Here is a 12,798-nt window from a genome sequence, read left to right on the forward strand (position 1 = left end):
CGCATGCAGTAGGAGGGCGGGGCTTGGATTGCTCAGTCTGTCATTGCAACTGTTTGGGCGACGTGGACCTTCAACTTAATACATTAACTTTATTTCTTCCTCGAGAAAGCGTTTCACTTTTTCTTTTTTTTTTTAAAGCTTATAAAGCGAATAATTAATCTACAATTTTTTTTTTAATATAGAGAAAGACTTTATTTCGGTTATTATTGAAGGAAAATTCTCGACTGAGTTCCTCCAGAAATAGCCCTTGGACATTTGGGAAAACTGAACTGAACTAAAAATAAAGCTAATGTAGCGTTAAACATCCGGTTATTTTTGGTTATTTCTGTAGCCAGGCAGCTTGTTGCAGACCCATACACCGTTACTAACACCAGACACATTCATTAAAGAGGGAAAAGAAACGGGGAGAACATGGGTCTGTACCCGTTGGAGTTCAGTGAGTGTTACCTGGACAGCCCTGGGTTCAGGGACAAAATTAAAGCCCATGAAGCAGAGCTGGACAAAACCAACAGGTTTATTAAAGAGCTTTATAAAGACGGAAAAAATCTCATCAACGCCACGAAACGTAAGTTTGAACTCTTTTTATTATTATTATTATTATTATTATTATTATTATTTCAACACGCTTTATTTATTTATTTATTCACTATATATAATAAAAGCCATGAAACAAACAGTGGAGCTGATTTCTCATGACCAACATGTCTTCACTGTCCATGTTTATTTAAAGATTTCATTCAAAAACTATATCTATGAAAGATTTTCTTTCTCCTTTTGTGGATGGGATGGTTTTACCTGTGTGGATAATCTCACCTGGATTGGGTTGGCATGTCTCAGAATAATGTACCTGTCAAGAACTGCAGAGGTCCAAGGTTGTTGTTGTTGTTGTTGTTGTTGTTTATTATTTACTTTTCTTACCAGCGTGATTAGACATACATGTTGTACATTATGGATGAGCGCATGCTTTATTCATTTAATCATGGGTCCATGTCATAAGGGAATATTCAGTAGCTTGGCGTGGTGGTCGCTTTGCCACTTTACACCTTCCAAGGTCCTGGGTACAATCCTGCGGTCCGGGGACTTCGTGGACTCTTCGACTTTACTTAACACAAATTTCCACTTCGGGATCAATCTAGCTGCGTAATGTACGCTTCCTGTCAAAAGTTTGTGGACACTCGATTGAAATGTTTTCTCATGATGTTAAAAATCCTTTTGATCTGAGGGTGCGTGATTAAAACGTGTGAAAATCGGCGTCGTAGACAACTAAAATATAATCGTGCCGACATATTTGTTTCTTTCATGAGACTAAAACTAACATTTTATTTACAAAAAATATATATATATATATTTTTTTAAACGGAGCGAAATATTCCTAAAAGCAGCCGATAAGAGTCCGGCGTCGGTGTGGACGCCTTTAATCCTGTTTAAAAAGCATCTCAGGGAAATTCCTCAAGAAATCGGTCGAGAAAACGCCGAGAATACGTTTCTGGAAATTTCTAGGCAAAAAGGGCGACTACTTTGAAGATGTTAAAATATTAAATTATTTATTTTATTTTTTTTTATCACGACATAATTCCCAGTTCCATTTGTGTTACTCCAGAGTTTTGATGACTTTCTGATTATAAAATGTGGGGAAAATAAACAACAGTAAATAAAGAATGAGAGTGTCTAAACTTTTGACCGGTAGTGTAGTTGTATGTTTGTAAGTGCTAGGTAATTTCCAGATTTGCGACTATACAGTCCGTACAGGATTTCGTGGATTTATTTATGTATTTATTTGTTTGTTTTGTGATTGTTGCAGCCAAAAACGTTAGATTTTTCTCTGCGACTTGCGGAGTCTTTTGTGCTTTTTTTTTTAATCATTATTATTATTATTTGTGGAAAACTACTTGAATCGGCGAAATTGCAATTGCACGGTCTTTCGCAGTGATGTTTGTCGGTAAATGAGACCTTTTAGCGTCCTGAATCGTAGAGGGCTTCGGCTGAATGCGCCTTGTGATGACGTCACATGAAAATTTAGAAAAATTGCACGCGCCTCCGAATCCTATAGAGGCCGGCTATTCAATTCAATTTTCTTTGTATAGCGCTTTTAACAATGGACATTGTCTAAAAGCAGCTTGAGAGAAATATATAAACACAGGATACAGATTTTAAGTGTGTGAATTTATCCATAATGAGCACATGGTTCATGTCCTTAATCCCTCTTTTCCATCTTCCAATCTCTTCTAGGAATCTCTTATTCTCAAACTGTTCATGATCTATCCAGGGTCACCCAGAACACAATGGATTTCCTTTTGAGCCTCATGATGTCTCAGGGAGTTTTCCCTTGCCGCTATCGCCTGTGGCTTGCTTATTAGGGATCTTATTTATTCGTATACAAGCGCTATAAACGTTCAGCTCAGGTTAATTTTATCAACACGGTGTACTGTTTATATTCCTTATTAACTGCTAATAGATCATATGTGCAATATAAGGCTTTAAGTCATGGTCCACTAAGAATGGGTCCTTAAAGGACTTCCTGTTGCACTAGGTAGAGTACAACCGTATCATATGACTGTAGACTATGACTTTAGGGAATATTTGGGATTTCAGCCAAACGTAAACATCAAAGGCGAATACACGCAATTTCGTCGCCTGAAATTTGACTCCAAGTCATTTCTAACAAGAACTGGCAAAAAAAAAAAAAAAAAAAAAAAGTGCAAGGGATTATGGGATATCGAGAAGCATGTAGTTCATTCGCACCAATCGGGCAAAACGCAGAGACGAATTATATTATGAATAAATGCCACAGTCTTCTTTTGTACCCCGATTATGTTGCAGCTATTTTTAAGCATTTTGTCTCCGTATCCGTAGATCAGACTGAGTGCTGTTGTTTATTTTGCAGGAAATCCTGTCATTTGATACTACGGAATATTTTAACTTCACTTTCAATATTACGCCAGGAACGCCTTTTTAGAACCAAGTTCATGGAAGTACGTGAACAAGAAGGTGATTTATTTGAAATCCACAAGGTTCAGTCACATCCTGCGTTGTAAACAGACACGCCCATCACAAAGCCGAGGGAGCGGAGGAAGATATCCAGCAGACTTTTAAGAAAAGCCGGTCCATTTTCAGACTTTGTTGGATAAATTCCAATTGCGATACTATACCAGCACACTAAACCATAAACAAACCAAGATCCCCAGTAAGCTCCAGGGATTATATCTGGAATATCATGGGAAAAAAAATTACGCCTTTTTTTTTTTTTTTTTTTTCCAGTTCCAAATGCCTTCCTATTGCACTAGGTAGTGTACAAGTCATTCCTAATTCCTCATTCAGGTATCACGGGCCCAATTTTTAACCATTAGAAGTGCAGTTTAGACTGAAACGGACCCTTTCCCTACACAGCCCACTCTTATTGAGTTTGGGGTTCAGCCACAAGCGTACAGTGCCCTCCAATAATATTGGCACCCTTCAAAAATTCACAAAAATACTCTGCTGTCATGGATATCAAACAATTGCGAACACAACACAGGTTTATTAAAAAAAAAAATGTAAATATAGGTGTGCAACAATTATTGGCACCCTTTTAGTCAATACTTTGTGCTAGCTTCCTTTGTCAAGATAACAGCTCTGAGTCTTCTCCTATAACGCCTGATGAGGTTGGAGAATACATGGCGAGGGATCTGAGACCGTTCCTCCATACAGAATCTCTCCAGATCCTTCACATTTCGAGGTCCACGCTGGTGGACTCTCCTCTTCAGTTCACCCCACAGGGTTTCTATGGGGTTCAGGTCAGGGGACTGGGATGGTCATGGTAGGACCCTGATATAATATGGATATTGTGATAAATTGTGTCACAGTACACTTTCCTGAAAGATTGGTAAGGTATGGCAGTATATTTATTTATTTCATTAAAATAAGAATTACAAATTCTGATTGTATGCAGATTAGATGTTAAAATATTACGGGTTTTTTTCAGTGTTAAATAATTCATGTTTGTACGGGTTAAATAAAAGTACACGTTAAAGCTAAATAAATATGAAAAAAAAGTAACGCTACAGTTTTGCTGGCAGTTTGTTAGTCAGTCCCTGCGATTTTGCGATCATAGAAATGAACACAAATTCAAGCAAACGCCGCAATATTCCGAGGAGCTTGAAATTTTTCTAAATTACCCCAGCTTTTCTGCAGATTTGGGCCGAGACGCGTCATGTGACGTCATCGTAACGCACTTTCAGCCTACGCCTCTTTCGATTCACGTGCGTCAAACGCGAGTGCAGCTAAAAGATCTCATTCCCCAACAAACATCACCGCGAAAGAGCGTGTGAAACAATTTCGTGCGATTGCGATTTCGCCAATTCATGTAGTTTTCCTCAAAAAGTAACGCAAAAAACACAGCAAGTTGCAAATTTTGCAGCGAAATCAAGCATTTTTGGCTGCAACAGTAGTAAACAAACAAACAAAAATAAGTCAAAAACCCTGTCTGTTTTAATCGAACACAATTCGGACCATTTTCAAGCAGTATGACTTTAACTGAATCCTAGGCTAACACGCGTGGAATCCCAAGTTCCCCTTGATGTAGAGTATACAGTAAGTGCGCTACACACGATGACTGCACTCCAAACTTTAGCTGTGCTCCTTTTTTTTGCTCAACACAGTGGCATCAGTCCAGGTTTTCATGTCAACACACGCACATGGTAAGTTATTAGTTCACGCGAGTCGTTGACTCGAAGGTGTCGTGTAACAAATGTTAATAGTTTCAAGTGTAAGCCCTGAAACGGGTGAAGGTCCTGACCGTGTCCTTGTGACCGTCGCTCGAATGACCTTCTCCTTTATAAACACTTCTGGTGTAATTCAGGAATACAAAATATTCTTTTCCCCCCTGGAAAACAGCAGCTTGGCTAAAAATATACATCTACACGACTTCCTTGGCTTTGGGATTTCGGGCCTTTTTTGGGTCGTGTTGGAACGTTGTGGAGTGTTTGGAGGAATGTGTGTGTGTGTGTGTGTGTGTCTGTGAAGCTGGAAATGTGTTTTTCGTGGTTTAGACCTGCTGAAGGTTTCTCTGGCGTGTTTAAGTCTAATGCAGAGGGATTTTCTGTGAAATAAAATACACATTTTAATGAAGAAGGGTAGACAGTCTGGCCTCGGTAAAAGGATCTGTTTAAAGTACGGTTTCGTTTCATCACCAAAGGGTTCTTCGAGGAATAATTCATCGGATAAAGGTTCTTAGCTTACAGGGAAAAAAAGCATCCGTTTAGGACCCTTTCGTTGTGTTGTAAGGTTCTACAAAGAATCTTTTAAGGGTGTTCTCAGAGGGACAGTCGAGGAACTTTTGAGGGTTTGAAATCGTTTCATTTTGCCCTCGCCGCAGAACCAAAAGTCCAGGGGGCGGAGTCAGACCTGATCCAGCGTCTCCTACCTGGGCTGAGCTGAGCCAAACGTTAGAGAACTCTGTGTCTTGTTCTGTGCTGTGCAGCATCATCATGGGGGTTATGGGTTAGAGGAGAAGTTGGATCAGGTCCTCCTCCTACTGGACCTTCGGTTCTGCAGCGAGGACTATCTCCAGTTTTCTAAGATTGCAATTGTTATATCATGAGATATGAGGCATGTGCATCATTACAGTGCCTTACAGAAATATTGGCACCTTTAGTTGTTTAATAGTTTTCTTGAAGACCACTGGTTCTATAACTGACATTATGAACTTGACACTGATTAGGAACATGGATATCTTTAGATCTTAATAGGGCTTTTTGATTTGATATCGGTATCACACGGAAAAATGGAATTGGCATTTAGTTCAGCGCATTTCATTCACTAGGAAACTCCTAACAGGTCGTCCCTGACTCTCTGATTCCCCGGACTTCAGGCTAAATATGGGTCAAACGCCCTTTATTCAATCCGTCAGCACGGTGAAGGTCAGAGAATACATAAAAATGACCTTCAAGCTTCACATGAAAAGCGTTCGCTCTAACACGGGGGAGATTGCACCAGCAGTCCAGGAGAACAAAATTAGCCAGTAGGTCTGTCTTTTCTTCTAGAGATCCTGGGAATTCTGTTCGGATATGTGACATCATGGACTCAACAAGGAGATTGCAGGAGCTCTGCCAGGAGGTTACGAATGATCCAATGCCGTACATCCGTCCCACAAACACCCAAATATGAACTAAAGTCCGGCTGAGAACCTGTGGAGGGTTCTCAAGTGAGGACAAATAATTCTGAAGGATCTTGACGGGTTTTAATATATATATTATAATTATTTTTTTACTTATAACCTGGGAAGATGCAGTTTATATTCTCTCAATTTTTAGCAATATGTAGGCATGATCTTTCATGGTGTTGGCCTGTAAGGATTAAAAACAAAATACACTCTTTCTTTTTTTTTTTTGTTTGTTTGTTTTGTTTCCGTGATTATATTGTCGTCTCGTTCGCTCCGAGAGTGTCCTAACTGAAAAACCGATGACCATCCATGACTTGTTGCACGTTGTCACACTTCCTGATTCTTACAGTGATGTGGCGCGTGTGTTTAACCGCAAAGCTTCCTGAGTTACGAGGCAAGTGTGCACAGTAAAGTGTGTAGAGCAAAGAAGTGAGAAACGGGCTAATGAAATGAGCTTGCTTGATTTTTACGCTCTTGGTAAATACGTGGCTTCAGGATGTTAAGGAAGGATAATGTTTTATTTGCGTCTCTGAGACACTCTGCTGTGTTTTATCCGGCGCGTGACCCTTCGGCACCGGTGACATGTTTGGTTTTGCTGTGTTTTACAGTGGGCCGCGATGTCGTCTGGACATCGTTAACGTTGGCACGAGACGTTATTAAACAAACCGCTCGGGCAATTACTCGCTATCGATTTAGAATCGCGTCCGACTTTCCACTTGCGCCGGAAACGTTTGGAGCTGGCTCGGGCTGCTTTGTCCTTTAGTACGATGTAGTAGTGTTTAGATGTAGGTGTTTCCTGATCCCTTCATCCTGCTGTACTTCTGTGTTCCTTGTTCCCCGACTCACCTCAGCATTGGCTTATGATGTATCTTAAATGTTGGTGCTCAGTAGAGTATCTTGTCACGTCTAGTTGATTACTGGATTGTTCATCGGGTTGGTTGTTCTCCATGCTTCGAAGCCATATATATGTATTGAGTAAGTGTGAATCATATGGCGATACAGACATTTTATAAATACTCTCGTGTTTATCCTCGTGCCACCGAAACAGCTCGGACTCGTCGAGGCACGGACTCCACAAGACCTCTGAAGGTGTGCTGTGGGATCTGGCACCGAGGCGTTAGCGGGAGATCCTTTAAGTCCTGTAAGTCGCGAGGTCGGGCTTCCATGGATCAGCACGTCCCACAGACGCTCGACCGGATTGAGATCCGGGGAATTCGGCGGCCCGATGGTTCCTCAAACCGTTCCTGAACAATGTTTGCAGTGTGGCAGGACGCGTTATCCTGCCGAAAGAAACCACTGCCATTAGAGTATACCGTTGCCATGAGAAATGACTGTTATATTGTGATATCTCAGTCAAGTGTATTGACATAATTTCTCACAGTATAAATATTATACCACGATATCACCCAGCCCTGATATTAACCTTAGTATTGGGCGTGATTTAGTAGTCACAAGATTGTAATGCTTCTCGAGAGTCCTCGTATGAATAAAAATTGTCCAAATCTTGTTTAAATTCTTCTTTTTTTTTTTTTTTTTTAAAGAAATATAAAAGTCCATGATACAATGGATGAACAAGCAGCTTTCAGCGAAGATCGCGTCTACAAGGCTCTGCTATAGAGCTTCAACTCTCTATGGATAGTCCTGTTTAATTTAAGTGTAAGCATGAGGATTCGAGAGATCTTGGCCTTGCCACACACAGCAATATAGTTTGAGGACTCTATATAATCACTGTATTTTGTATGTTTTTCTTTCATATGGGATCGTATCCAAAACGATTCCTGAACTACACCTAGTGAAATTAAACCCTGGGGGGGTGGGGGGAATGGGGAAAAAAAAAGAAAAAACCCCATGTGGTTAGTGAAGGCAGGGCACGTGTGTAAATGAATCCTGTGCTATATTTTGGGCAGTACATGAATCATAGTCTCAGAATGGCAGCGTTAAGCAAGGATAATCCAAAACCAGGAAAGACAAATACATCGAGTGAAACTCGGAATCATGGCTTAGGCCAGCACGAGGAAATGCATGATCAGACTTCACAAAGGTACTGTGACAGAACAGGGCGCAAATAGACAAACTAATTAAGAGTGAAACACAGAACAGGTGAACACAGTAGGGTAACGTATCAACGACGGGACTGGAAAACCACATGACGCGAACTCGAAACAAAATGACGTCAAAGCAGAACTCGCCGCACTCGGAACCACACGGAACACTCACGGGGCGGGATTTGTGACGCAGGTTATACTAATCCAGTCCTCGAGAACGTCCGAAGAACTGAATCAACCTGTTTGGAGCGATCGCGATCGGTACACCGGTCATTTTGTCGCCTTTGCGCTGCACTCGATCATCAGTGTTTCCACATACTCGCAGGTTTTGCTTGATTTGCAGGTTTTTTTGTTTGTTTTTTTTCTGGAAAACAATTCAATAGTGAGTAGGAATATTTTTTTGGAACCTACTCTTCTCGGGCACTGACGTACGTGCTTCATCCACATTTAGTCAGGTACATCTCAAATGTGAGCGTGCTTTTCAAGCCCTAAATGAGGAATAGGACTCGACTCGTATATTGTATACGCACGAACGAGACTACAAGCTCACACTATGCATACGTAGTAGTTGTAATCGTGTGAATTTGCGCATTAGTGTATGATATTGTGACTAAGTGGATTATTCTGTAACGAGACCATTCGAGACGGCTCAAATGTCAGGGCGTGTTCTCCTGAAGTTCTCTCTGTATTCTGTCACGATGAGACCGACACCTTTGTTATTTTCCCCTGTTCTCATCCACCATCGTTCATCTGCTGACCGTGCAGCTTGGTTAGAGAGCGGTAGGAGGCGTTTAAAGTTCAACCAGCTTTGTACTGCTTACCTTCTCTCACGTTGGATCAAAGCCCCCGCTGTTGGCGGTATGTTTGTTAAAAATTTGCTGAGTGTTGATGAAGTGGACAGATAAGGACTGCTGTATTATAACGGCAGCAGAATCCGGTTCGGAAAATGCAGGGAGAAATTTTGGTGGACACGGTTATTCATCAGTGTAGTTTAAAGTCAAGGACTTTTACACAATCGCTGAGAAAGATCAAATGTATACACGGGGAATAGTTTGAGAGCTAACAAAATATGGAATTAAAATTTGTGGCAGAAGTGTTGAGCATAACTTTTCAAGAAGCGAACACAAACATACAATGAGAGAGAGGAAAAACACTCTGAAACTGAAAACAGTGAACTCGTGGGCAAAAATGTAACACGGGCTTCAAATAAACCGCGTTCTTTGTTAATAGTTTTCTAAGCTTCGTTTCCGCTATCCGTGGTTTACGTACGCGCTGCCAGAGTTTCCGTTTATCCTCCGCAAGTTTACGTTCGGCGTTCTGGCACAAACCTCTCGTGTGGGTGTGGCTTAAGAGCGATTTTACTCTCATTGGCTAGTGAGATTTGGATGGACAGGTCGAGTGTCCAGCTGAGGAGGAGGACGATGACGATGACTCGGATGACGCTACGCGCTATAAGTAATTTCCACTACGACGTACAGACGCTATAACTATACAGAGAACCGTATCCGGAACGCTCTCCAACGTTTGCGCCATTGAAGTCTGTACTTCCTGGTCAGGGAGCTGTTGATACAAATTGCCGTTTAGCCCCGCCCACACGAGAGGGTTGTGCCAGAACGCCGAACGTAAACTTGCGGAGCGTAAACGAAGAGTTTGAAAGCGTAAACGGAAACTCTGGCAGCGCGTTCGTAAACCACGACTGGCGAAAACGAAGCTTGGAAAACCGTCAACGAAGAACGCTGTTTATTTGAAGACCGTGACACGTTTTTGCCGACGAGCTCACTGTTTTCGTTTTCAGAGTGTTTTTTTTTTTCTTCTTTCTCCTTGTGTATGAGTCTTTTGAATTTCTTGAAAAGTTATGTTCAATACTTTTGGAACAAATTTAATTCCATAACAAAACTTTAGCTTTTGTTATGATGTCACAGTTTCGTGGTTAGTCTCGGTGTATAACTGGACCACTGTTAATGTTTTCCAAAAAAAAAAAAAAAAGTATTACCATTTCCTTTTTTTTCCCCCTTTTTTTTATTTTATTTTTTTTCTATAACCCGATCAAGTTCCTTACTCTAGTTGCTCTTATCCCTGCTACAACTCCCCAAATATGTAGGTTGGATTTTTCCAACTTCCCCCGCCTCAGGACTCGCTCTAAATCATATGCGCCGTTCAACTAAAGGAATTTCTAACCTCCAACTAGGAGAAAAAAAACAACAACAACAACAAAGAAAACACCTACTCAGAAAGTGGGGAAAGTCTCCTCAACCCTGAGTTCAGCAAGTGACGTCAAATCAATGTAGCTGCTCCCAGCGTCGACAGTAAAAAAGAATCAGAAAGAAGTAGGGCTTTGCTAGAGATCAATCAGCATACAGACGTGTTCACTTGTTAAATCTGTACCACTGACTGTACGGTTCGCTGCTTTGAGAAGGGAAATCTCCGTCACTCGTATCATGAGTGTTCGCTGCTTAGATCATTGCTAAGAAAAGATCCCATTGAACAATAATGACGTAAATACGACTTCCTACTTCTAAGGTAAGTTGTCATGTAATATCTGAGAAGGACTAGAAACTACGTTTCCCATCAGACATTGCACCTCGTCACATGTCTCAATTCACCTGTTTCACGTTTAGCTTATTAAACGCACTTATATAGCGTTTTACACTGTGTCTCATTCACCCACTCACACACACACACACCATGCAAGGCGTTAACTTGCCATCGGGAGCAACTTGGGGTTCGGTGTCTTGCCCAAGGACACTTCGGTACGTGGAGTCACGTGGGCCGGGAATCGAACCGCCAACCCTACAGTTAGTGGGCGACCCGCTCTACCACCTGAGCCACTATGTCACAATGACCCAAGTCAAACAGCATTACCATAGCAACTTCTATAAAGCTTTATTAATACACGCAGGCTGAAGAACATGACACTTCAGATCAGAACCTTATCATACCGTTAAAATCTCATACCGTAGCGCCTCTACTAAGTGATGAAAATCCTTTCGTGTTTGACCAGACGTGTTCAGACTTGTGTTTGACTCTTAATTCGTTCCAAGTAAATCCACAGAGACGCCAGAGTCAGAGTCAGCTAACCACCAGTGCTGAGAAGAGAGAGGTGGCGTGAGGGCAGCTTGCAAGGTGACATCACGGAGAGAACTGCACATAGACGTTAATCATTAGTGCAGCATTAGCCGGCGCAATACTGATAACCCAGGAAGCCGCAAAAAACGCGAGTGGACCCGTAATGAACTGCAACGTCGTATTTCGTTTGAAGTTTTATTAGTCCGCTCTGAGCATCTGAGAAGTTCCAGATCGGTTTGCTGGTCTGTGATAAACGGTTATATTCGTGTGATCCAATAAGAAATATTAGATTATGGTTACCGCTCCAGGATTTAAGATTTCAGATCTTTCATTAAAACGCTGTCGCGAAGTACGCTATAAGGCCAAACGCTAACACCACGATAACACGATAAAACACAAAGTTTGAAGCACACAATTGTATAGAACGTCTTCGTGTGCTGTAGCTGCACAATTTCCCTTCACTGGAACTAAGGCCGCATTTATATCACACGGTCCAAGCGACCCAAATCCGGTTTGTTCCTCCCACGCGGCGCAGATCAGATATGACCTGTGAACGTGTAAGCAGGAAAAAAGCACATGGATTCCGATATTCTCAGATCCGTTCCAGGATCCGTCCATATGTGGAAATACAGTTGCGCTCAAAAGTTTGCACACCCCTTGCAGAATCTGCTAAATCTTAATACTGTTAACAAAATAAGACGGATCTTAAAAATCCCTTTTTTTTTTTCCTCTCTATTTAGTCCTGTCCTGAGTACGCTATTGCACATAACAGATGTTTAGATATATTCCACAAGACAAGATAAGAGCTGAATTTATAAAAATTTCCCCGTTCAAAAGTTTACAAACCCTTGATTATTAATACCGTGTGTCCGTTACACATGTGGATGGAAAAAAAGACACGATGTGTTTATGTTCTGTGAGAGTTCTTCACGAGTCCCTTGTTTGTCCTGAGCAGTTAAACCACCCACTGTTCTTCAGAAAAATCCTCCAGGTCCTGCACGTTCTTTGCTTTTCCAGCATATTCTGCATATTTGAGCCCTTTCCGACAGCGGCTATATGATGACGGGATCCGTCTTTTCACACTGAGGACGACCGAGGGACTCGTACACGACTATTACACGAGGTGCGAACGTTCACTGATGCTCAAGAAGGCAACACGATATATTATTAAGAGCCAGGGGGGTGTAAACTTTTGAACAGGATGATCAGTGTAAATTGTTAGTATTTTGTTTAAAGATCTTTCCATTTAGTACTGCTCTTCAGATGCTAAATAAGTTAGTTACATGTCTCCCAGAAGACAAAATACTAACAATTTATGGGATACGTGCATTTGCGTCTGCCGTGTAAGCGGACAGATCGGATATTCCCGTGTCAATGCGAGTCGTACGTCATTGACAAAGCGACAGCGGCGAATGACGTCAACTCAGATGGACACCAACCGTGAAAACGCAACTCTCGACAAGTGGATGAACTGGAGTGTCCTGCACAGAGCCCTGACCTCAACCCCACTGAACACCTTTTGGGATGAACTGGAACGCCGTCTTAACC

The 12,798-nt window shown here is 41.6% G+C and overlaps 1 protein-coding gene across 2 annotated transcripts in view; it reads left to right on the plus strand.

Moving 5' to 3' along the window:
* The first annotated feature begins 23 nt into the window (after nucleotides 1-23).
* arhgap10 (Rho GTPase activating protein 10) overlaps nucleotides 24-12,798 on the plus strand; it is a 102,387-nt gene continuing 89,612 nt past the window's right edge. For both annotated transcript variants that reach the window (XM_053622093.1, XM_053622094.1), the window contains exon 1: nucleotides 24-565. In XM_053622093.1, coding sequence (XP_053478068.1) covers nucleotides 412-565 — 154 coding nt within the window. In that variant the 5' untranslated portion in view covers nucleotides 24-411. The remainder of the gene's footprint in view (nucleotides 566-12,798) is intronic.

This window comes from Ictalurus furcatus, chromosome 3, assembly GCF_023375685.1.
Source record: "Ictalurus furcatus strain D&B chromosome 3, Billie_1.0, whole genome shotgun sequence".
In the NCBI taxonomy this organism is placed as follows: domain Eukaryota; kingdom Metazoa; phylum Chordata; class Actinopteri; order Siluriformes; family Ictaluridae; genus Ictalurus; species Ictalurus furcatus.